Source organism: Etheostoma cragini, chromosome 23 (assembly GCF_013103735.1).
Source record: "Etheostoma cragini isolate CJK2018 chromosome 23, CSU_Ecrag_1.0, whole genome shotgun sequence".
Lineage (NCBI taxonomy): Eukaryota > Metazoa > Chordata > Actinopteri > Perciformes > Percidae > Etheostoma > Etheostoma cragini.
The window spans coordinates 1,913,978-1,940,712 of NC_048429.1; the positions used below are offsets into that span (position 1 = coordinate 1,913,978).

The following is a 26,735-nucleotide window of genomic DNA, read 5'->3' on the forward strand; positions in this document are numbered from 1 at the left end:
ACACACACACACACACACACACACACACACACACACACACACACACACACACACACACACACACACACACACCTCCATCATCTCCTCTCTCCATGGTCGATTCACTCTTAATGAGGCAGCTTGATTATGCAGCCTGCTGGACTAAATTAAAAAAAACAATTTACAAACCGAGCGTGGCGGGCTGGTTTGACTGATACCGCCGGGCTGTGAAATAGAGGTGGCACTCAGGAAACACACACACACACACACACACACACACACACACACACACACAGAGCTGTACAGGAGTAAATGTACAGATTCTCTTAAAAACACAGTTCTGCAGGAGAGATATAATTCATTTTTGTTTTAGTTTTCTCCATATTTGAACGTGAGAGTGGATAGAAGGGAAAGAAGGGAGAGGGACGGGTGATGACACGCAGCAAAGGGCCGCAAGTTGGATTCAGACCTGGGCTTCAGACCTGGGCCGCTGCAAAGGACTCAGCCTACATGGGACGCACATTCTTACTGGGTGAGCTAGACGTCGCCCCGTGCAGATGACATTTCTGACTTCCGCTGCCCCGGGTAGGCTACTCCATCTGAAATGTGGCCCTTGAATGGTAGTCGTAGCCAAAATGTTGAAATCGCAGAGCGGCACATTCTGCACCCGGTAGAAGTTTTGGTAGAGTCTCAGCATGAGTGAGTGGACTGGAATTTCTGGTTGTGATTGACCACCAGAGAAAACTATTGGCGTAACTTAGGCTTCAACTGCACCGAAACCCTTTTTTTTCTCTACAGGATAAAGGATGCTTACTGTTGTCTGGAGGGAGGGATTACCATACCTTGTCATATTTGGCGACTATCTCGGCGCGCTCCTGGTCAAGTTTCACCGTAGCATCCTGGTCAGACGCTGGAGAGCAAACAGAGAGAATAAAGGGAGATTAATGAGCGTCGACAAGGGCCAATCCAAACGCTGAACAGCTGCGTTGCTGTGCTCAACGAGCTGCAGACAAACAGAAGCAAAAACATTAATGCGTTAATGTTCTGGTTATGTAAGTCACAGGTGAGCTACACATCATGATGATGGTGTTTTTTGTGTCTCTCCAAAGGTTTTTTTATTTAAGTCAGTAGTTTCCAACAGGAAATTAAAGGAATTGTTGCAGGCACAGACTGGAAGGACAGACAACGATTGCATGTGTGTTCATATCAGCATGTTAACATGTAACAATGTTACATTTGTCATCTCATCTTTTGTCATACCAAAGAGACACATTGCTTGATTTATGACTTAAAACAAATAAAAATATGGGGTGTATACAGCTGGATACATGCTTATATATACAGCAAGTATTTTTTATGCAATATTTGTTTTTATGCTATATTTGAGCATATACATTTAGTGTGTTAGTTGCTACTATATTCACTTGACTAACTTTAATAATATGAAAGTTCTAAATTTTAAAAGGAATGCAAAATTCCTCAAATATAAAGTAATATCCTTAGTGTTTAAAGTATGACTTAATGTTATAAGATAAGTTTTATCCTGATGTTATTCTTTAAAGGTGCCCTGCCACACATGTCAATTTTTATTTTTTTCAAAGTTTTAAATGTCAACATGAATCCAACATATTATTAGCTAATATAAATCATGCCATTTGTGAAAAAAAAACATTGAAAGGCTTATCGGTCTACAGGTAAGGTAGTCACTAACGTAGCCATCCACAGATACAGTTCATCCTGAGGATCCACTGTTAAACATACATGTGTATGTTTAACATTCAAATCTGATTAATAAAATCATACCAACAAGTATTATTTTTTTAATAGCTTAGTATTCTACACACTAAAAATGTACTTTATTGTCCCATACACTTAACGATTAAATAAAGCACACACAAGTAGATACACAGAATACTTAAATGGACTGAGAGATGGGGGGGGAGACTGAATAAATAAGTGGGCAGCAGTCCAAGAATGGATTACACTGCACAACAAGTTATGATGCTGCTCCATAAAAACATCTGAGTGTTTAGCTAGAGTTAGCATGCTATGTTAGCATTTATCTGAAATCTCACTGATTCATCGCATCGTCTTTACTTTAAGAGAATCCTGTAGGGATTTCTGTTACTGTTGGACAGGTTCAAACTAATGCCAGTCAACCCGACGAGTCAGGAGGTTGTTCCCTAAGTGTTGCATCAACATTGTGACAGACGTTACCACCCCTTAGGTTCACACTGCTGACATTAGCATGACTAATCCAAAATAAACCTCCACATCTTTAACACGGACTATGTAGGCCAGTAGCTTTACTTCAAATGTTAGAAAAATGAAGGTGAGGTGTTAAAAGTTGCTACTTGCTTCACACGCATCAGATCGTTCTGTCATCACAGACATGCTTTGTTTAACTCCAACTGTCCGTCAGTGTGCCAAGAGCTGACGTGGAGAACACACACACGCGCGCACACACACATACACACACACGCGCACAAACACACACAATACCAGTCAGAGAAGCTTGGTGAGGCCATCATGTCAGCCTGACCTCAGCCTGGGAGAATAAAGTGTGCTTGTCTGTGTCTGTGTCTGTGTGTGTGTGTGTGTGTGTGTGTGTGTGTGTGTGTGTGTGTTTCCATATGGAGCTGGCTGACAAGACGAGCTCCTTTAAACTGTCAGCTGTTGGGACAGAGAGACGTCACAGTGACACAGAAAGATTTTTTTCCGTGTTTGCTGAGCCACATTGTGCGAGTGTGAATGTGTTTACCGTGGTTGCTACACACTCTGATAACAGACACACACACACAAAAACAAACACACACAATGAGAACACACCTCTTACCTCTAAATCAACATTTCCCACGCACATACACACATTTCCTGATTTAGCCAACCAGTAGAGGTTCCAAAACATCGGATGTGTGTGAACAAAGCTGGCACACACTTTATTAAGTGGGGCCATGTTGTGTTTATGTTGCATATCGAGCGCGGCACGTAGTAACAGAGGCGTATAATGAATAGTACGCACTGACAGGAGAAGCAGTCGGCTTAACAAGACACTACACACGCATACATACTACACATATACAAATATCACAATATACACCCTGGGGAGGATGAAATATCTACATGGTACCTATTTTTATCCTGCCTCAGCACAAATCTGTCTTTCATAATCAAATTTTAAGGAGAATTCCAATTTGGATCTTCTTTTTGTTAAAATCCTATTTGCTCATATGCTGTATTTAGTAGATGTTAATGTCTTCATCCATGCAGCTGGCATAAGGATATAAGAAGACGGATCTCTACAACGCTTTACAATTGGCTCTTCTACAGTTTTTCCTGGTTCCTTAAACTGGTTTTGTGCATAAGAGACGATGATTGAGATAAAATATTTATTACAGTGATCTACAGGGATAGTTCCCTGAAAAAACATCCTAGTTAGAAGAATTTTGGTAAACTTTAAAAAAACAAATTCTCACACCCAACAATTATGCAGGCGTTGGAAAACATCACAGACTTGGAAAAAAAGTAAGAATTTGGTAACAGCAATGTTTGCTCATACAGAGTGTACTGATATAAATGTGATGCCTTATAAATGCTATTCCACTAAAGAAATAACTTAACTATAAACAGCTTTAGGCTCAAAATACTGGCTTTGGCCTTCACATTGTTCAAATCTCAGCAGTTGGGTAGTAGTGCTAATTCCTTTCTTTTTGGCAGTTTTTCAGCCAGTTACAGGAAGTATTTGACTCAAGTCATTCTCCGACTTCCTCTCTGGGTCCCTGGGGTTCAACGGGAGCAACTGGAATTCCAAAACACTCCTTATTGAGTCCGGCTGGCATTTTTATGACAGGATGGCATGTGTCAGAGAAAGGCGCGTCCCTGTCGAGCGGCCAAGAGCACACACAGTGGGAGAAGACACGGGGGGTGGGGGGGGGGGGGGGTCCATACACAACAAGGCAAACTGTCTGGGGCAAATAAACAAATACAGTAAAGCCTTTTTTTGCTGGGAATTCCACCCCCGGAGGCCCTGCGGTTCCCATAGTGAGGGAGAAAAATTAGGGAGGAAATGGGATTCGGCCTCTATTTTGCACTGAAGCTTAGCCTTACCCCTGCACCCCTACAGCGGTATTAGTATTCCACAGTGGCCTGGACTTAAGATAAATGCAATTAAACCCCTTTTCATGCTTCGAGGATCACATTGGCATCCGTGACGGAGATTGTGGGGTGTGCGTATGTTTTTATTTGTGGCCGAGGACTCTCTCGTTGGACTTGTAATGGGCCCAGAGAGTTTAGAGCTGGACCCCTTTGTGAGTTGAAGTTTACACCGTGTTTTATTTTAGTGGCTCATGTGCCCCCCAAAGAGGACTTGTCTACACTGGACATGGGAGGTTAACTGTGGAAGGTTCAATTTTTCTCAGTAAATTGAGTACTCTCGGGAATGTGATTTCAGGGCAATTAAACTTGCAGTGTGTTGCATGTGCCCTGATCCCAGAATACACTGGTCGTAAGAGAAAACTTCGCCTTAAACACCTGAAGCACAGCACAAAGCCTTTTATGTCGGTCGGTCAGTTGGGCGTTCGGTCCGTTAGTTGGTCGATCCACCACTTTGGTCGGGGTGTATATAAATATGTAAATAGTTGGATGGGCTGCCATGAAATTGTGTTCAGATTTTAATGAAACCCAGAGGATAATTCCTATCAACTTTGGCGTTTTAAATCAATTCAACCAAATTATATGTTAAAAACACTTTGTTACAACTTAATTTTTTTTTCGGAAGACATTTTCTTTTTTTAATTCCAGATTATATCAAAGAAGAAAATTAGGATAGTGCATCAAGGCAGGCCTGTTTGGTTCTTCGTGATTGTAACAGTTTACATAGAATATGTTTACGGCATTTACTCTCTAAGTGGGATGTTTTGGGACCGACAGAGCGATACGCTGGTAAGAGCAAATGAGGTTTAACAATGAATCCAGCTCATTTACATAGCTCATGTTGCTGTATTGTGTGAAGAGTTAACTCCATTTATGAAATAACCAACAAAAACTACAAGTCACAACATCTGATTATCAGACAGGATCTGAGGTGTATTATTCCTTTAAAAGACAACCTCTCTTCCTCGTCATGCTGCTTATTCGAGGCTAGACACCCCCCCCTCCCACAGAGCTGACCTTCCACGGCCCCTGCTCTGAGCTGCTGATGTCCCCCCAGCTAACTGTCCCTGTCACCTGGCCAGCTGGACGCTGCCCTGTCCCTCCCCGCCCTGCTCTTCATGCTGCATTCAGGTCGCGTGGGAATTGACTGTGAGCACTGGGGGCAACGCATTCTCGTGAACGGGTCGACGTGATATAGTACAAAGATGTACACCAAAACGTAAAGTGCTCCGCATGGTGCTCCGTCGTATCAGCGCTAGTTGGTGGTTCAGTTAGCCCGAGAGCAGGTAACTTCGAGCCGGGTACAGAGCTCCGCAAGCTGCCGGTAGTTTTGGCCGAAATCCCGGTTAAGTTTAGACAACAAAGACTTAGCATTACGCGTTCAAGCGAGTCAACCTCCAACTTTAGGGAAAAGATAGTGATTTGGATTGAAACACTCCCAAGGAGCACACATTTACTGGGTCAACGTCTTTTTGTTTTCCATGGGAGTCAAACTGAAAGACCTAAGTTTTATGACCCATCCATCCCCCCAGACCTCCTCCCTACGCGGTTAGGGTTATACAGCAGCAGTCATTGGGGTGCATACAGCCAACAAATCGTGGAATGCTTCAATTTGAACATATGGCTCATGAGAACAGGCTGCTGAGGGCTAAAAGAGTCCAGAGTGTGAAAAATCTTCTGAAACCATCACAATACGTCAAGATTTCAAAATAGGAACTCAGGTGCAGCTTTCCTTAGCAGGGTTTACCACTTAGCAGGTGATGTGGATGCTGTTCTCCCGCTGCACGTTGGGTTTTATTTTCAACCGGCAGCTTTTAAACCAACTGTGTGTTCAGGGTGGGGGAAAAAACAATACATCGTAATATCGTGATATTTTTCGAGGCAATACTGTATCGATACACAGACGCAAAGTATTGATCTTTTATTATATATATTATATTGTCTACTTGACAATCCCATTTTGCAGCAATAACATTGAAGTGATATGAACAAACAGTGAAATGTGTCTTTTTAGATTAAAAAGATGTTGACAAAGTTTCCTTTTTGGGGACGTCATTTGAAATTGGGAAAAATTAGAAGTTGGGAAAAAGGTTATAATTTGCAATATTTCGCAGATTATTGCAATATGTTTAATATCGTGATGATATCGTATCGGGAGACATCTGCTGACACCCCTACTGTGTGCGCCATGTTTTTACTTGTCTCACTCATTAACAGCAAAATGAATGTGTTACTGCACATTCATTGATTGGTTCATTTAAGAGACAGCATTGTTTTTAAGAGGTAGCATTGTCTTTACAGCCATGTGTCCTTCCTCCATGTCTTAATTGTCTTATGTTGAAGGGTTTCTCTGTTATGTTTGTATAGTGAAGACACAGATTGCAGCACTATGCCCAAGACAAATCTCACCTTGAGTATAATAATAAAGTGTAATCTATTCTATTTAAAGAAAGTCGTGTAGAAAACAGAGGGGAAATTGAGTTTGTAATATATCTGTTCGATAATTTTAAATAGTTTTTTTGGGGCAGGAAATGGAGTGTATTTGTGTGTTTGTTTCTCATGATCATTGCTGTCCATTACTAGCACTCACAACGCAACATAATCACAGCCTTGTTTCCTCTGCTCTCCTGAGGCCTACTTTTGGCTGCTGTAATGAGCCCTCTTTCTGTAAGGGGAGTCATTTCAGCCCTTTCCTCCACTGCAACCATGTTTTTCTGTATCTCTCGCCCTCTCACAGACCCTCTCTGCAGGGGAAGAGCAACTACAACGATAAAAATAACGGTAATAATAGTGGAGAAGTTGATTGGAGACATTACTTGGTCCAGCTGTGGTGTGTTCAGGGCCCCCACAAGATCACCACACACACATTCAGAACACCGTGACGTCCAAATATCCACTATGTGGTAACAAAACATGCAAAAAAATGAATCAATAAAGCCATATGTGATGTTTTCCAAATATGCTGCAATCAATATCATGGTAGGTTCTCTTGTGACATTTAAAAAAAGCCCTTGTTTTTAAAACGCGTTTTACTGGCGTCAACCTTGTTATTGCAATATTAACGTTCTTTTTGGCCTAGAAAACATGCTGTTGCAACAACTACTCGCATTAGAAAAACTAATATCAAGGATTTCCCTTCCCTTTCCCGATTTCTTTAATTCCTAAAATCAATGTACCAAACGTTTAAATCTGGGCTGCACAACCTGAATTGAAACAGATATTAATATGCTATGTGTGGCACGACAAAACCATTCAAAACGAAGGAGCACCGCTTATAATTAATTACGTTTAAACTGAAACACGGAGCATTTCTGTCAAAAATGAAACTCTGTGACACACACACACACACACACACACACACACACACACACACACACACACTAGCATGCTAACATGTCATACCCTCAAGTAAGAAGGGTCACTCATTTAAGAAGCGATGAGGTAACTACATCTGCACGTTCAGTATAACATCAGCATTCTAATAGTAGGGCATTATATCTGGAAGCACAGTGTCACATAATAGTTTACTGTCGGGTGTCTGCGCTCGTCGGCTGCTGAAGGGATGACATCATCTGGTGTTTGTGTCAAGAGTTACACAAACACCGGACACCAGAAGACTTTTAGCAGACTTTCAAAAGACTAAAGTCTGACTCCGTCCCCCATCCAAAGACAGTCATCTCACGGCTACAGTTAGCTGACTGAGAAATGGCTGACTTTTGCTCCAATTCATGAACCCGTCACATACTAGAGTATCAAGTAAATTTGTACACAAACTGTACTGCCTGTATCCAGCGGTGGAATAAGTATTCAGATTGTTTAAGTAGGTAAAAGTACTAATACCACACTGTAAAAATGGTCAGTTACACGTAGACGCCCTGCAATCAAAATGTTAAAAAAATAAAAGAAAGTAGCATCAGGAAAATGTATGTAAAGTATTAAAAGTAAAAATTCTCACATTTTAGAAACTGGAAATGATGCAAACAGTTCCGTTAATCAATTGTTTAATGGGCTCATAATTTTAGCTGGACTTGAAGGCCGTTGTATTGTTAGGTTTGTTTAATTTATAATAAAATATATTTTATAACCTATAAAATGCGTTAGATGTGCAAAAATCTTAATTTGTAAAGTGACTAGTAACTAAAGCTGCTAGATGAATGTTGTGGAGTAAAAAGTACAATACTCCCTGAAATGTAGAGGAGTAGAAGTAGAACCTCAACATTTGTACTCAAGTACAGTACTGGAGTAAATGTACTCAGTTACCCTCAACTACCGGCTGTATTGTTAAAATAAAGCAACAGAATCTCTTAGTATTTTTATCTTTACCTCTTTTCAAGCCACCAAGTGGATCCTCCGAGTGAGTCGGAGCCTTAGTCCGCATCGGTCACAGATCAGCGGGGGGGGCCAACACACTACAAGACAACCTGAACTACCTCATCCCATCGCTGTCCTCACAGCCGCTGCCACACACCCACAGACCGAGAGGAAATATGAGCGAGAGAAGTGAGATCACAGAGTTCACAATGCTGCCGTTTGTCACTGCAGCTTCAGCGTGGAGAGACGGACAGAAAGAAGAAATAAAAAATAAAAAGAATCAGACTTCAGGAGCGAGCCAGTCCCACTCGCAGCATTCCCCCACCCAAACACAACAACACAACAACAAGCTCTGTTCAACACATCAGAGACACAGAGAGAGAGAGAGAGAGAGAGAGAGGGAGAGGGAGAGAGAGAGAGGGAGAGAGAGAGGGAGAGAGGGGGAGAGAGAGAGGGAGAGAGAGGCGGGACACAGGGGATCTCTGATGAGAGTTTTAGGGAAGCTTTTTGAAAATGTCACAGAAATGAAATGTGACGGACTGACGTTTGTTGGTCTCAGTTTGATCCAAAAATTAAAAACAAACTCGTACAACCTCTGTCTCAATCAGCTGATCGTGCCACAGCAATGTGATTATTAAGTAGGCCTGTTACAATTATTACAGGATTGTCTAATCGTAATATCTTTTAAAGAAATCCCCGTTTGATCGCTCAACTGCAATAAATTGCTAACATTAGCGGAGATCACAAGGGTATGACTGTTGATGTTTTTTATGCTCATTCATAAAAAATATGAAAATACAATGTTTTATGATAATATACAGTATAGGCGTTGTTTACTTCGTGGGGAGCGTACTTTTGTTATTACATCATCTGGATCACATGACAGGGATATAACCAAAAGATGTATACAGGTATTCATTCAAATCTTTACTATGTTTGAGGAATAAATAAATAAATTGTTTTCAATTTGACTGAAAGAGACAATTATACTCTTAATTGCAATTATACCTGAGACAATCAACTGTACAGCAAAATTTGGAATTGTTACAGTGTTATTATTTTTTATGAATTTAGAGAACAATACAACTCTGGGGACCAAAGACACACCGGCGGGTCCAGGTGATGTTTGACACCACTCCTACTTAAAAAAGCAAGTTCAATTTAGACTGTTTTATTCATATATTGCGTTCCTTTTCTGAACTCAAGACTTTTGTAAACTCATATGAAGCACCAAAATAATTTAGTGTAGGTATGTCTTCACCAAAGATTTGAGAAATATTTTCGCTTTAGGGCCAAATTGTCTCTTTATACATTGCTCTGGAACAATTTTGGGCGTTACTATACATAAAGCTGAGTTCCAAACATTGTGATGCAACCCACGGGGATCAGGTTATATGCAAATATCCTAAAAAGGAGATTTCAAGAAGATATTTAAAAATGCCCTTAGACCTCAGAAGAAGAACAGCTTCCAAATAGTCCAAGAAAACATCTCCGCTGCACTTCCTTAGAGTAAAGCATAAACAAGTAGAAGTTGAGAAACTGAAAGGGGAAGGGGGGGGGGGGGGGGGGGGGGGGGGGGGGGGCAGGATGACAGTTTCATGATAAACTGTTTCCATTAAAACTGCATTATGAAATGGACGTGATGTGCCATGAAGGCTCTCGTGATGTGGCGTATCAGACACAAGAGGCAGGGCGGGGTTGGTTGGTTGGGTTGAACGGCTGAAATGAGCAAAAGACCAAAAAAAATGAATTCTCCCGTCGTCTCTGCTCTATCTGTGCGCTGCATCGGCACAGGAAATATCTGTGTTTGTGAGGGGAGAGTTGGCGGATGGGACTTAAGAGCTGTTATCACTTCTGAAGCTCCAGGGTCACAGAGAAGAGGGAGGGGGGGGGGCTTTCAGATGCCATCTCCATTTTTTGGAAGTCCTCTTCATCAAAGTATCTGTTTGGGCTTCACTACCTTCAAAAGTGACCCTGATTACGGTTTGTTCAGAGGCTTTTGTGTCAGCATGAAAGACAGCGAGACGTACAGTACATCATGTTCCTGTAGAGTAAATATCATTTTAACCCCACACTGTAAAAATCCTCAGTATGTTAGTAGTAAAAGTGCTCGATCTGGAAACAATCGAAACAGTTCTGTGTTTAATGGTCTAATCATTTCAGCTTAACTTGTAGTCCGTTATGTTGTTATGTAGTTTTCTTTTATATTAAAACTTTTATTTTATAAACTGTGTGTTTTACAACTGTTACATTAGGGTTAGGGTTCTGGATAGATAGGAGGATGGGTTGTATTAGAGGGTAGGAATAAACCTATATCACTGTATGGTTTTCCCCACAACTGTACTGCATTCTCAATTACTTTTCAAGGGAAACGTATTTTGTTCCGGATTTTGTTTGTCTTTGTAGTATCACAAAAATTGAATAATAAATAAACAAAAAATGTAGTTACTTCCAAATGTTGAAGACAAAACCTAATCAGAGTTGATTACATGCTCTCAACTCCAGCCCTATAGATATGCCACAAGAAATGGTACTTTGGTATCAAGTCAGTACCAAAATTCTGAAAACGTGACGGTTCTCGTTCTTCTACAGTACCGTAGGTACCGGGGGATGCAATTCTTCTGGACGTGACAGGGGCAGTCTACGCCTGCAAGTGTTTTAGTCTGCCGCTAAATGCTAGAGAAGAAGAAGAACGCCCATCAGCATAGAAAAACAGAGAGCCATATACATCTACAGCAACGGCTTTCACGATTTCCCTTGAAGCTCCCGAACAGAAAGTAACCGGTTTCTTTCGGCCGTCTGTCACAGCCCAATGTTAGCTACGTTAGCTGACATAAGCTAATCTTAGCGCATTTTAGCGGACCCTCTATTAAGGTCAGTTGAGTTAACCTTAACCAGCCCAATTCTATGTGGGGAAAAAACAACGACAGAGAGAAACAGACGTAACTAAACATGCTGGCTGTCTCAGAGTTGGAGGTGAACTCATGGAAGACGTTACCGTATCTTACCCCCCAATGTGAGTCCAGTGCAGATCTGAGTTGCGAATGCTTCGATTTTTCAAAAATGTTTTAGCTATCTATGATTATTTGATTTCTAACGTTAGCTCAAAATATTACAATCTTGTGTGCTACTTGTCGCAAAGTGACTTGTGCACAACTCACATCTTCACTCGTTGCTAAGTGAGGAATGCGCGACTCAAATCTGCACTCCACTTACATTGGGGAGTGACAACGCATGCTAATGCTAGCTGTGTGGGGAGGCCAGGCTACAGCGCAGCGACTATGGGTTCAGAAGACTTTTCTCCAGACTACATGTAAATCACGCTCTCTTTGCACCCCTCCACTCCACAACACAACCGTGACACAAAGCTGAGAGAGAAAAGACGGACACTAAAGCAGAGTGACATGACCTTGTCCCACTTAGTATCGACTTTGGTATCCAGTAGCCTAGTGTGTACTTTTGGTGGTATTGGTACCGACTTCTAGATTTTTTTTGTGACATCCCTAGCCCTTTATGAAAATAGAAAAAGCCATCTACAAAGAACATTTAGACCAAAACAAATAAATAATCTATTAAAATGTTATATGTCATATAATTAACATGCATCAACATCAGACCACAGGAATATTCTGTGTGACACATGCTGGAAAAACATGACAAAGCCGTACTGTTTCAATTTTAAAGACAACATTTTCTGATATAACGGTCAGTCTGCTTGTTCCAAACATCGTTTCTCATTCTGTTAGAATTGTTGGTCCTTATGCAACTTAGCGCTCATGTGTTTCCTGTTTTCAGTTCTGTATCTGAGATGCAAACAGGCAGTTTGGTGAGTGGGCGGGCATCCTGGCACCGCCGGGCAGAAGAAAAACTACCAACAAGCGGGAACAAAAGCAGCAAAAAAACAACCTCTTGACCTGAATGTTGCTTTGAATAAATTATCAAATACAAAAAGCACAGAGCATAAGGCAAAACGGTCACAATGGGAAGCAGGTCTTGAGATACTTAAAATGTGTAAAAACACTGCAATAATACTCGTGTGGCACGAGGAGGGGAATACGTTATATGATCTTCTAAATAGTAGTATGTTAATAGTAGTTAATTTTGTACATTTGCTTAAAATACACAAATACAAGATCAACATCAGCATCAAACATTTCTATGTTTCCGTATCTTGTCTTAAAATGGCCCTACTACGGACTTCTGAAAGTAAGTGTGTCACATTTTGGGCATTTCTTCATGTCAGTTTACAGTCTTTCAATCAAACGTTTGGTAAAAGAAATTAGTGGATAGTGTCTCCGGATGTCTTCACTGCAGAAACAAACCAAGGACAGACAAATGCAATATTAGAGGAGCAATGAGCAGAGTACAACAGCACCAACACACATTCTCACAACGCAATAATGAATTAATATCAAAGTGTCTGTCAGTGGGCGAAACAGCCGCCTTGAAGATAATAAGATGCAGTCATATTGTTCAAAGAGGCTAGATGTGGGTACAGATCGCCCATGCTGTTTAAATTATCGGTCCTTTCTTTTACAAATGAGCTGCATTTATTGTATAACGGAAGCAAAGTAAGTGTATCATCTTTAGCAGATAGTTGGATGAAGCTCCAAAGCAAGTAAAAAAAAAAAAAATTCCCTGTTCCTCAATGGCTACTAGTCCAACTTCCTCGCTGGTTAAGGTCAGAGTCTGAGATCATTTCCTTGCTTTAATGGCATGAAAACAACACTCTTACATTCCTTAAACACAGACTGGCTGCTGTACTGTTTGAGGCTTGACAAACTAACTATATTTAAACCCTGTTCAATTGCCTGGGGGTAGCAGTAGCTCAGTCCGTAGGTTCAAGTCCCCGTACGGACCAAAGCATGGGGCGCCTTTCCATGGAAGACATCTCTCCATAAGTGCATGTATAGGCATGTGTGTAAATCATGCCTGTGTTTAATAACAACAGAGTGTAAAGTGTAGTTTCCCCTTGAGGGATCAATAAAGTATAATAAAAAAAATAAAGCTGGAGTAGTGCAGACTTGACAATTGTGATTTCCAGTTCTGTTCTTCCAATCATCCCAGCCCTTGTCACATGACCACTTAATGTTTCCATGTCAACTATTATTGGTGATTATTGGTCTCCCCTGTTAAAACCAAAACGAAGCAGTGTAACTGTAGCCTAATTAGGGGTCTCACACAGAGCATGTGCAGATGACAAATGGTGGAAAAGCTGCGTCTGTGGTTGGACGTGTCGATCCTGCCGTTGGACGTCAAAGCTGATTGGTTTCTCGCTCATGATTCTTTAGTTTGTAGAAAAAGCAGATTCTATTTTCTGTGCAAGACTCTAGACGACAGCTAGTGTTATTGAAATACTGCATCCGGGAACAATGTGTAACTCATTTCTGTTTTTGGTATCCAGGCCTAAAACTGGTGCAACACACATGCACAGACGACGCCCCGAACTCCCACTAATCTGATGAAGCTCCAACAGTAAATTGAGTCTAGAGAACAAGTTTGATCAAAAACAGCTGATCGTCAGCAACCTGCCAGGTTGCACACAAACTGGTGCCAACATCATGACCGTCGCAAGTTTGTCATTAACAAGACAGGACAAGTCTGGGCTGCGGGCACCGAAAAACACGCCTGCACATCAAAGTGCAAGTAGTAGAGTTCAACTGAGTGGAACAGGCTTTTAAAAAAAAAGCTCCACTCACTCCTTTCTTTCAAGGCTGAATGAAGTCATTTTACCTTTTTTTGGTGTCTGTTCGGTTCGTTGTATTATCCTTGTTTTGGGTAAACAGTGTCATTTCTTTTGGCAAACCCCTTTTATTGGTGCTTTTCACAGATTGTAAAAAGTCATTCCAAGTATGTTCCACATTTTCTTACAGAAAACATGAACAAAGGTGTATGTGTTTATACCAGGACCTTTGGGAATACAACGAAAAAGTGGTTGCACACAAGGCACTTAAAGGTACATAAAGTCTAGCCTCAAGATGAAAAAAAGAAGCTATCAGTGGAAGGCCACCTCGCTGAAATGTCAGAACATCTTCTGTTTGTAAATTTTTAAAACTTGGAAATTGTTCCAAGTTTATGAACTCAGCTAATGACTGCCCTTAAACTTAGTTTGTGTAGACAAAAGGCCAGATGAAGAGATGAAAATATCCATGGACTGAGCCTACAGCCACGTAGAAAACATGTTCCACAACAACAGAGACAGTTTCACTTGTTGCAGCCTTTGCAGGCAGTTTTTAGGTAGCCACAGTTGGTGAAGGACCCCCATCATATCAACACACCAGCCTAAACTCAGTAACGATGCTTGAGGGGCTACAGGGAGCCATTTGATACATAATTTAAAAGACTAGACGTGAAACATCAAGCAGGGATCAATACATACGTCTAAATCTGACATGAGCGGGGCAAAAATATAAAACAAGCCCAGATGTTCAGATAAAGCAGAGGCGGTTCTGAGATCTAACTCCGCTCTGTTCTGTCATGGAGGCCGACGGCAGCAGTCTGAAGTGTACAGCGACGTTGCCCTTTAGGGAGGACGGACAGGCAATTAGCCCGGCTGCCACAGTGTGGCTGTCAGCAGGCAGCTTCCGCCCCGTTACACCCGCTGAGCCTGGACTGTCTGCCGCCCCCCCCCTAACTAACCAGCAGGCAGCTTTCCCCTTTTTGGTTGTTCATTTCTTTAATGTTTAATTTCTTATACTGCACTATATCTTTTGTTCTTGTGTTTTATCTGTTTTTGTGTAAAGCACTTTTAATTGCCCTATTGATGAAATGTGCTATACAAATAAAGCTGCTTTGCCTTAACTTGAAGCTCTGGTCCACATATAAATATAAACACACAGTCAAATATTAACTACAGAGGACTCACAACCCGGTATGCAAAACACAAAAAGTGTCCTTGTTTAAAGCTTCTGGCGCCTCTATTCGTGAGCAAATATGAGAGTGAACCTTGTTTTTTCGCTTTAGTTGAGTGTTAGGATGCTGCAGGAGAGAGAGAGAGAGAGAGAGAGAGAGAGAGAGAGAGAGAGAGAGAGAGAGATGTATCAAGGCTGCTGAATAATGCAGTGAGATCCTGAGCTGCTGCTGCTGACCAGGAGAAGTCTGCAGTGGAGCCTCTCCTTAGACTTGTTATAAATCCAAACTGCTCAGCAAAGAAAGACACACAACTCTATGATGGCGTATTGGAAGCATGGAAATCCAGACCCAAATCTGAAAGGTCTGGCATTGAGTAATGAAAGTTGCCCGTCTATGAGGGGCGGCACCAAGCGTGCAATTGAAAATCTCACTGCACGCAATTGGATAACACTACAACCAATCACAACAACACACAGGGTGACGTAACCAGAGCCCCATTCTCTTAGTTACCAGCGGAGCTAACTGGTAGATTAAACTGTCGTCATCTGTTTATCTCGCCTCTGGCCACGCCTACATCAGATACACCGATGTGATTGGTGCAGCTCGGCTACAAGGACATAGTTAATGAGCGGCGTTACTTAATGCCAGAGTAACTCGCTGAGTAAATTCAAATTGTGCTCTAGCGAGAACTCTCCTTTCTAGGGTAGCGTATTGGAGCTATTGTACGTAAAAGAAAAAGAGAAAATGACAAAGCTGGGGGCTACATGAAGGTATCATGCATACCACGCATATCTACATACATGAACCGTAACCATAACTTGAAAAAAACAAATGACACTTAATAAAATAACATTAAATGTTACGTCATAAACATTAATGACTTGTTTATAACACGTTCATCCTAGTGTCATGTCGCTCTTGTGTAGATACCTTCAAGTAAAGTGTAACCAAATAAAGTAATATACATTTTACGGTAAAATAAAAAAAATAAAAAAAAATAAATTTTAAAAATAAAAAAAAATCAGATATTCTCTGGGACCATAACATCAAATACTATTAAATGAGGCTTGAGTTTGAGGCCGGAAGTCAATATGCTGACAGATTTTTCTTTAACTTACAAAAATATGATTCATGTTTTCCAACACATTCACATTCATACAGTGACTACAACTGCAATGTGCTGCACCCTCATCATGGGACTCACACCGGCAACATCACACCCAGTCATCACACATCAGAACAGCACCTTACAGCTTGCATAGCATTGCAGTGAGAACCTAAGCATGTGTTAGAGCGAGAGTGTGTGTGTGTGTGTGTGTGTGTGTGTTTGTATGTGTGTGTGTGTGTGTGTGTGCGCAGGCACGCTGTATCTGTTTGAGGCCATCTCTAAATCTGTCTGCATTGATCCGAGCCGAAAGAAGAGCCAAGGTGAATTCCTGTGCACGACTGATGGACAGAGATAAAGACGACAGCCAAATGGAAAGTGCGAATCGTTCCCGGGCAGTCGATAAAAGCAGCTGAAATCTCTGAGACACTCTCTCTGTTAAGTGTCAGTGCCTTTAGAGCTGATTGCACACACACTTACCTGTCTCACAATGACTTTCACACACTTGTCATCAATTCTAACACACACAGACACACACACAACGGTAAGTAACGGCCAGTAGTAGACAGAGTAATCAGATCCCTAAATTCCCAAAAGAACTAATACCCGAGTAATGTACTGTAAAGACTACATTATTCAAAAACAAACCTGAAGTGCATCTTCCCATCAGTGTCTCCTAAATGTGACAAATGCCTTCGGCTGAAGGATCCCTAGCGCTACACTATATACACCTCCACTGTATAATTACTGGACAGAGATCTTCAGGTGGCTCTCTATAGTCTCTTCCAGAGACATTCTGCCTGATCATGGGCTTGCAGTCTTGCCACGTCATTTACAAGCCGCTCTGCACGTAGCAACGTTGTTTGCTGAGAAGCTCATTCTCCTGTCTTGGAAGTAGGACCGGGCGATGTAGAGAACATCAAATATCACGATATTCTCGACCAAATAGCTTGATATTGATACTGCGGCGATATTGTATGGTTGACTATTACCACACTGTAAAAAAAATACTCTGTTACGAGTCAAAGTTAAGAAATAGTAAAAGTATGGTAAGTACCATCAGGAAAATGAACTTAAAGTATTACAAGTAAAAGTACTCAATTTAGAAAAATCCTCATAGTCCAGTCAATCAACTAAGTGTTTAATCGGCTGATCATGTCAACAGTACTTGCAGGCTGTGATATTGTTGGGTAGTTTTTTAAAATAATAAAACAGTGTTTTATTAACTACATGTGTTTTGTGTTCAAAACTCTTAACATGTAAGGTAACTAAAAGCTGTGGAGTAAAAAGTACATTACTTCCCTCTGTAATGTAGTGGAGTACAAGTAGAAAGTGGCATGGAAAGAAAAGACACAAGTAAAGTACAAATACCTCAACATTTGTACTTGAGTAACTGTACTCAGTTACATTCCACCACCGGTAAAGACGCCATGAGCAGCTGCAGTTTGGAGCTGGAGGCTGAGTGCAGGAGGGTTTAAGCTTCCACTTGCAGCAAATTTATGAATCAATCAATCATTACAACATGAATATAGTAGCATTACAGTTGTCAGGTTAAACAATCAAGTCCAGCAGCAACAAGACTGGCAGTCTCGGCACTGAAGTTTATTTTGGAAAGCCAATAGTAGATTCTTTAGTTTTACCATTCCTCAGATTCACTTTGAGGACAATGTCCTTTATTTAAAACTTCTTGGTGTGTGTTGTGTGATGTTTAGGTCTAAAGTATATAAAGTGGTGTTGTTAGAGGGCAGGCGTGAAGGTTGGGCATGTGTCTGAGTTTAACCCCATTTTAATAATAATAATAATGTTAAAACATCATAAAGCTGCATGTTCACAGGCAGAATTTCAACTTGAAGTCTTCTCCAAGAAAATAAAGAAAGGCAACTGAATGGGATGATGTTTTTAAAGATCCCATGGCATGACAATTTCAGTTTGAGTTTTTTTTAATATTAACATGAGTTCCCCCAGCCTGCCTATGGTACCCCAGTGGCTAGAAATGGCAAAAGGTGTAAACCGAGCCCTGGGTATCCTGCTCGAAAATGAAAGCTCAGACGGTCCCTTATGAGGTCATAAGGGGTAAGATTCCAGAAAGATTACCTCCCTTATCTTTGCTTTGCCCGCCCAGAGAATTTGGCCCGCCCCATGAGAGAGAGAGAGGGCTGGTTTGCAAGCACGCAAAGTATGGGAGTTGGTCAAGGCCACACCCCCACCCTCCACCTTGCCACCACCGTCTCTTTTTTAAAGCTACAGACACAGAAATGGTACGTCCTACGGAAATTGTGGGGCTGGCTCTAGTGGCTGTAATTCTGCATCAAGGCTGAATTTTGGGAAAGATACTTCAGATCCAGTATTAGGGGACCACTAAGGTCTATATAAAAGAGACTTCAGTTACAGTATTAGGGGACCACTAAGGTCTATATAAAAGAGACTTCAGATACAGTATTAGGGAACCACTAAGGTCTATATAAAGAGACTTCAGATACAGTATTATGGGACCACTAAGGTATATATAAAAGAGACTTCAGATACAGTATTAGGGACCACTAAGGCCTATATAAAAGCATCCATAAAGCACCACGTCATGGGACCTTTAAATTGGTCAATAACAGCATAACAGTGAGGAAAGGTTGACTTGTTCTTTAGCTGTAACATCAAGCTACTGTGATCACTGGTGTAAGATAAAGACATGTCTGACCCTGTTCACTGCCTTCAAGAAAGGATCAGTTCACTGTCCACACAACAAACACAACCTGCATGCCTGTAACATCTGCCTCCATCAATCGATGATTCAGGACAAAAGCGACTTTTACCCAAACTTCCCAAAGGAATGCATGCTGCAGCGCATGCTTGTCTGTTTTAATAGGTCCTCCATGAGTGCACTAGTGGGGTTAGTTGATACATTAAAGCTGTTATCGAAGCCAGCTGGCAGGAGACAACACAACAAGGACTTTCTACCTGAATAAAGAAACTTTAAAAAGTTGAATTCTTCCTGACTAACGCTGGGTTTTCCAGAGGCAGTGTTTTTTAAATTAATTGTTATTGTACGTAATTGTGACATGATCCCATCGGTGTACATGTTTTGCAGATAATATATTGTTGGTGTTGATATACAGTTGTTTCTATCAGTTTCTATTTGCCCTGAAACAAACTATTTGGTGAATTTTATATTCCAGTCGTACACTTTGCCGCTTAAAAAATACAAAGTACTGTGTAAAACAAGGTATTTATGTATGGTTTGCAAAAATTTGAATTGCTGGGTCCGTGACATGAAAGAAGCTAAGTTTATTTACACTTACATTACACTACATTACGGCCGATGCACATGCGCCCTTAAAATAACATCTGAATAACGGACCAATGACTTTAGACTAGGTCTTTCCTGGTCTGTGGCGGATTGTTTGCGCCAGAACGTCTCTTCTTTTTGCTGAACAGCCCCCGGGAGCACAAGTTCATTCCTTAATTTACTGAGGTAAGTCTGTGGGGGGAAAGTCCGCTGTGCGTCAGTTGCAAATAGGACTGATACATTCGTTGATGTACAAAGTCAATTGCACTGGGTGCAAGACAGACATAGTCTTGATTGCTAGCAACCAAGTCAACTTTTGGGCACTTTCGTTGCCGCCAGCAGACTTTGCAGATGCCGCTGTTCTCGTAGTGGATGAATAGACTCGCTCCGCTCTGCCAGTATTTCAGCTGCCCGGGGAAAACCAGCGTTAGAGCAGGTATGTTTTGCTTTTTACTGTGGCTTCCATAGCATAGATGCTCCGACTTAGGGGGGCTGGGAGCTGGCAGCGGATCTAATGGTCATTATAGAGACAACTGTTTCCAGCTCAAACAGAGCTAAAGCTAGATCATTTTATGAAAACATGAAATTAAATGAAAGTGCTCCGGAAAAAAGTAATCATGAATTATCATCACTGTCCTAATTACAACACATTTCAGGAGAAATCAGCAAGAAGCAGCAATTTACCTGCCCATCAACCCCTCGTTATATTTATGCAAATTGCCCCTCTGGAAAAACAGAGACCCCTTTTTTATTTAAAGAGCACTGAAGCAAGAAGCCAAAAAGCTGTGTCTTTCTTCCTCCTGCAGAAAAAAAAAAGAAGCTCAGATAAACTTGTCGCAACGACGGTACAAACACCACAGATCGAGGCTATTGCGCCCAAGGTGACACAATCAGGAGATAGGACAAGGGGTCGGGGGGGGGGTCAAGGAGCATTCCATTACCCCGGGCACCATGCTTCATCATTCAATGCACACCTGAGAAATGCCGCTGGGAGGACTCACACACATCCAGCACACTTGTGTCCAACAGCAACAGAGCTATTACCCCGGTGACTGCAGGAGCGCCCCTCCTATTGGATCAAACGCCATACAGGCACAGAAAGAAGTTCTACCTCATTCACAATGGCATAGAGCATATTGGCATATTGAAGGGGAAACATTTCTGTGTCAGTATTGGTCTTTTAACTGCTACAGTAAGTCCACAACATTTATAACAGAGGAATACATGAGCTACAGGTTGTTTTCCTTCTGTAGGCCGATGACAATGATTAACAGATGCTCCTAGTTCCACGTAATTAGACAGGGACTAAGGCTACTTGATGGAGTATGATCAGGGTGATTGCAAAGAAAAATCTTCTTTACAACAACAAAAAACAATGTACTGACTGTGCAGACGTTAACTGGCTAGCTGGTGTGACAGTTCAGGCTCTGAGGAAGGGGTGGGGGCGGGGGGGCGACAGGACGAGGGGTCGGGTGTGTCACTGAGCGTTACATTACCCCGGGCACCGTTCTTCATTATTCATTGCACACTTGAGAAATGCAGCTGCGTCTGACTCTCCGATCAACAACTTCCTGAAGCAACTGGCTGGCTAGGTGTGTGAACGTGATAATTTACACTTTTTCATTCATCACACACACACACACACACACACACACACACACACACACACACACACACACACACACACACGATATTCGCTATTTGTATAATTCTTTGCATTTAATCCCTGTCTATGGTGTCACAATTTTCCAAATCTACAATTCAGTTTATAAGGTCACAATTCAATTTAAGCATATTTTTAGACAGGGACGGCAATGCCACAATCTCATGGGTACGTTGCAACAACAGTTTGACTTTCTCAGAGTTTACGAGATGCAATTAAATGCAATCATTACTTTAACGAGGTGCACTCTTTCGTTGTTTGTTAACATAACTCAAAATCAAACGTGCGACACCTCTACTTCGTAGAGAGAATCTCTAAAAAGATGTTTGTGACCCCAGAGGGAAAAAGCCTCGGATTCAGGATGTAAACCATTAACCCTCTCCATTGAAACCTATGTTTAACTAATGATGTTACAGGAAGGCGTGGCAGTTTTTATTCTTGGTTTAACAGACATTCATGAACAGTACAACAGCAGAAATTCACTTACCAGGGGAGGACTACATACCTGGCCAATAACCAGTTTTAATAAAAGCCTTGTATGCCTCTTATTTTGGTCTAACCCTACCACAAACATTCATAAAGAGCTCATAAATCCTTGGGAGTGCTGCCCTTTACCTTTTTATTTTAATAAGTCAATACATGGACACATGTGAGGTACCGTACATGAACACACCTCCAAATCTGGCTGCCGCCCTGCGTCTGGACGGCGACACCAGCTCCTTGACGATCTGTAGGACCTGCATGCTCACAGGGAGGCAGCGGTAGAGGCAGCCGGGCGCGCCACAGGGCAGGGGTGGCCCATTCTTGCCCTCTCACCCTCCACAAGCCTCTCTGGCTCCTCCTCAGGACTCATGCCCAAATCTCCATCATAAATCCAGGCTCTCGGGGGGATCTCGTCTCGTCTAAGGGTCAACTGCTTCTCCGGATGGGTTAAAAGAACAGCTTTCCCTTTAAATCTTCTTCTCCTTTTATCTTTTTGATGTTCTTTCTCCAGATTTCAACACATGCTTGCAAACTCTCCCGCACTCCTCAGATACTACTATACCACAAACAGCCGGTCTCCGAGCACAGATGTACAGCGTCAGCTCGCACACTACCTGATAAGTGCTCCAGCTGCTTTGAATGCTGCCTGTGGTCCACATGAAACAGCTTTAAATCTCAACTCCTCAACTGGAAGCTGCAGAAAGTAACGGAGGATGTTTGTCTCTCTGCAAACTGAATGTGTTCGTCTCGCGTGTGATGTGCGTGTTGTGCTGCTCTGCTGGTGTGCTCTTACACGCTCTTCCTTTGGCAGTCAGAAGCAGAGAAGATTCTTCATTATTTTCTTCTTCTGTGGCTCCAGCAGACAAATCACCTTGTTGTCGAGGATAAATACATGCACAGTTGACCGGTGATGATGCTTCTCAACTGTGCGCAACTCTCTCATCTCCTTGGCTTACGCTCTTGTCCTCTCCTATCCATCTCTCTCTTTCTTTCTTTCGCATCAGTCTCTCTCCTCCCTCAGTCCTGCAAATGCTGGCTACTTCGCTCGCAATCCTCTTTTCACGTCCTTTAAATTCTTAATTATGAGCGCTTACACTGTCTTACCCTCCAGCATCTTCTTCCCTCCCTTCCCCTCTGTGCTTTCCTGCACTCCTCCCTCTCATTGTGTCGCTTTCTGTCTTGGTCACCCAGCCTGTATTTTTGCTGGTGTACATTTACTGTGAAGCTGAGAACATGAACAGAATGTAAAGGGGAAAATGCAAGACAGGAGGGGTGTGTGTGTGTGTGTGTGTGTGTGTGTGTGTGTGTGTGTGTGTGTGTGTGTGTGTGTGTGTGTGTGTGTTTGTGTTTCTGTGTGTGTGTGTCCTAGTGATGATTTGTAACCAGCAGCATCAGTAACACTTTCATCACCAGGTTGCACCCTCTCACATTTTGTTTTTGCCACAACCTTTACTCCCTCAGCGGGTCTTTTATTATGATGAAGATAAAAATAATTAACAATTACAAGTAATATTCAGGTGGGTTACACACAAAAATAGACGATTTAGTTCTGTCGAGAGTCTTAAATGATTTACTCATGACATTTGAGGCGGGAACTAGCTTACTTCTTTTGAACCTTTGATCCTGTAAATCACACTGTCTGAATGAATTACCTTCACAACGTGGCTGGCATTAATGGCACAGATTTACACTGGTTTAACTTTAACGGGTCTTTTTTAGTCAATTTGGGTAATTTCTCATTCTCAGGACAAGCTCTCATTTCTCATTCTCAGGACAAGCTGGTATCTCCAGTGGGGTACCTCAGGGATCTATCCCAGGCCCTGCTAGCTTTTCCCTAACACTAGTCCAACACCAGTCAACATCTTACATTGGTCACCTGAAGCAACAAAAGCCATCGATTTAAGTTGGCATTCATACATTTATGGCTCTTTATACAAATAAAAATTAACACTAGCTAATGTTAGCAAACGCTGTGGTCCCTCTGCCTCCCCGCTGCAGGAGACGCTGTATTCCTCTGACACGTTAACGTTAGCTAGCTGTTTTAAAAGCTACATTAAAAACATCAAACCAACATTAAAAACATAGCTAGTAATGTTCACTCAGCCTTTTGTTTTGTTGTTAAACTGTACAATGTCGACCATAGTGACCAATAAAAGAAAAAAAGATTGATGAGGGCAATACAATAACCGAGTGGTTAGTGCGCAAATGCCCTGAGTAGTGAGTCCCCAGTTTGATTCCCGGCTGGCTGGTGAGCCAGTTAAGGGAAGCTAATGCTAACCGCCTTAGTTAATGCAAAGAGCAAAGCCTTGCTAGACCCTTGCAAATTCCCCAAGCCAGATTATTTTCTCTTCAACTTTTGTACAGTCAAATAAAAATGACTTGGCTTTATGTTTTAAAGATGTAATTTAAGATAAATTCATAGCCTATCGTACACTTTACTCAGTGTCGTTCACCTTTCTCTCACTTCACACTAGTTGGTAATTTTAAGTTTTTTTGGGTTACGGTAGGTTGTGCTTGTAAATGATTTTTTCCAGTCCGTACATCTCTATCTTTAAGGGAATACGCTATCGAAATACTGTAGAGGCCTGTGCACGTCATTCCACTACTCTCTTTGCCCACATTTCCTGCCTCTCTCCTCTATCACTATCAAACAAAGGCATAAAATGGCCAAAAGATCATCAAAAACAAACATCCTCCCAGCCTTTCATTAGATTAAATATGTCTTTGTACAACACACATCATAATAATGTTTGATAACTCTCCACTGCTCTCGTTAGCTCTCCATTTCTTGTCTCATGTACTCTCCGCCCTGTCCATTATGACATCTCTAATCAGTCCAAATACAGTAGACCCATCCCTGTTCCTCTCACTAACCGCATCATCCTGTTATAATTAGACCATTTTATCCTTCCAATTTGTGATGCATCCTCCATGCTGTCATTTCTTTATCTACACCAGGGCGAGGCCAACCTCAGTTTTCCAAATCCATTACGCCGATGTTGACCTTTCACTTAAAATAAAAATCCAGCTGGTTGTCAATGAATTCTGACATGGCTAATGTTCTCCTGAGTCTGTATTTCAGCCGGTCCGAAGGTGGACTGAATTAGAAGTGACCTTGAGCAGCGCCACCTCACACACCTTCAGGGCACTTGCACACACCCTAATATAGTGTTTGGTGCTTTTTGCCCGCAACATCTTCCAGGCAGCGCAGCAATGGTTATGTTTAGGGTTAAGGCTAGGGTTAGCTGCCTGGAAGGCGACGTTGGAGGCAAAAAAACACCAACGAGCACATGATATGCACACACCCACATTGTGATCTTAGATACATGTATGTACACACACATGCATGGCACCTACCCAAGGACAATACAGCATGCAGAGAGGAGCAGCAGCAATTCAATCAGCCAGGTTCATTTGTTATACCAACAGAGTCCCTATGAAAAACTCAAATAAACTGCATGCTTTTTCTCTCTCAGAAATGTGCAGATTTTCAGTCTTTCTTGTAATGCGCAAACACACATACGCACACACACACACACACACACACAGACACACACACACACACACACACACACACACGTCCTTGTGATGAAGTGTGTCTATATCTGTTCGTCCATCCTCTGGCGCTGAGTCAAAAGGTCCAATTACTGCATTGCTGGACCGACTCTGCATCTGCTGTTGCTATGCCTCAGACCCACTGTTGCTAGGCTGTGACCCCACTACATGAGGTGAAAGTGTTGCCTTTAACAAACATAATGGTGTCCGCCTTTCAGTGATTCCGAACCCTGCATGTGATAATTTTGCCACAGGCAAAAACACAACGAAAACAAACCAGTGGAACACTGCATGCATGCATCAAAACAAGCACGCTGTTTTCTATGATCTCTCATGACAAGAGATGATCAGTTTAACCGATTGTTTTGACTTTCAGAGGCCTGAAGCGGTTAAAGTACTTATTATTTCAACGCCCAAACAATTGGGGGAAATCTGAAAAAAGAGTATGTTGTGTGAGAGATATATTCTATCCTTCCTACTCTTTAAACATGTGGTGACCCTGGAGTTTTCTTGGGATCCCAATGTAAGAGCCTACAGTGTGCAAACTTAAAGGTCCCTTGACATGGTGGTCTTTGGATGCTTTTATATAGACCTTAGTGGTTCCCTAATACTGTATCTGAAGTGTCTTTTATATAGACCTTAGTGGTCCCCTAATACTGTATCTGAAGTCTCTTTTATATAGACCTTAGTGGTCCCCTAATCCTGTATCTGAAGTCTCTTTTATATAGACCTTAGTGGTCTCCTAGTACTGTATCTGAAGTCTCTTTCCCAAAATTCAGCCTTGGTGCAGAATTACAGCCACTAGAGTCAGTCCCACAATGAGCTTTACTTAGTATGTGCCATTTCTGAGTCTGTTGCTTTAGTGGGGGGGGGTGGCCCTGACCAACTGCCCCTTTGCCCGTTTGAAAGCCATGATGCACGTAACCTCTTTGTCACCTTACAAGCAATCATAAGAAAGAACCTTGTTATCTCTGACATCTTTCTGGTGGTTGTACATTCTGCATTTCAAGTGGGGTTTATCAATGGAGTCCCACATGTGAAGAAAAGAGAAAGTAAGGTGAGAGACATAGAAACTTGGAAGTAAAAAGAGAGAGGTGGAGGGTTCAGCAAGATACAGATGGAGCCCTCAGTCTCATCCCGACAGCACCCATAGGTCCAATCATGCATAGGCCAGGGTATCGTTGGGATTTTCTTTCCCCGATACCGGTGCTAAAACAATACTTTTAAAGTGGTAGCCGTGTCTAAACGGTGCCCAAAACGTATGAAACGATTCATTAAAAATGCCATAACAAAAACTTATGACTATTTGTTTCATCGTTAAATTCCTCTTAAACGACAAAAACAACCACTAGACG

At 41.9% G+C, this 26,735-nt stretch overlaps 1 protein-coding gene across 3 annotated transcripts in view; it reads right to left on the minus strand.

Moving 5' to 3' along the window:
- usp6nl (USP6 N-terminal like) overlaps positions 1-22,223 on the minus strand; it is a 51,376-nt gene extending 29,153 nt beyond the window's left edge. The window contains exons 1-2 of one of the 3 annotated variants that reach the window (XR_004655488.1): positions 22,016-22,085; positions 822-889 (exon numbers count right to left, since the gene is read on the minus strand). Coding sequence is in view for 2 of the 3 variants with exons in the window: in XM_034863742.1 (XP_034719633.1) it covers positions 822-889; positions 22,016-22,085 (138 nt within the window). In the remaining variant the exon portion in view is untranslated. Of the gene's footprint in view, positions 1-821; positions 890-8,454; positions 8,704-22,015 lie in introns of those variants that run through there. The other 2 variants (XM_034863742.1, XM_034863743.1) reach the window with 2 other exon arrangements.
- Positions 22,224-26,735: the final 4,512 nt, after the last annotated feature.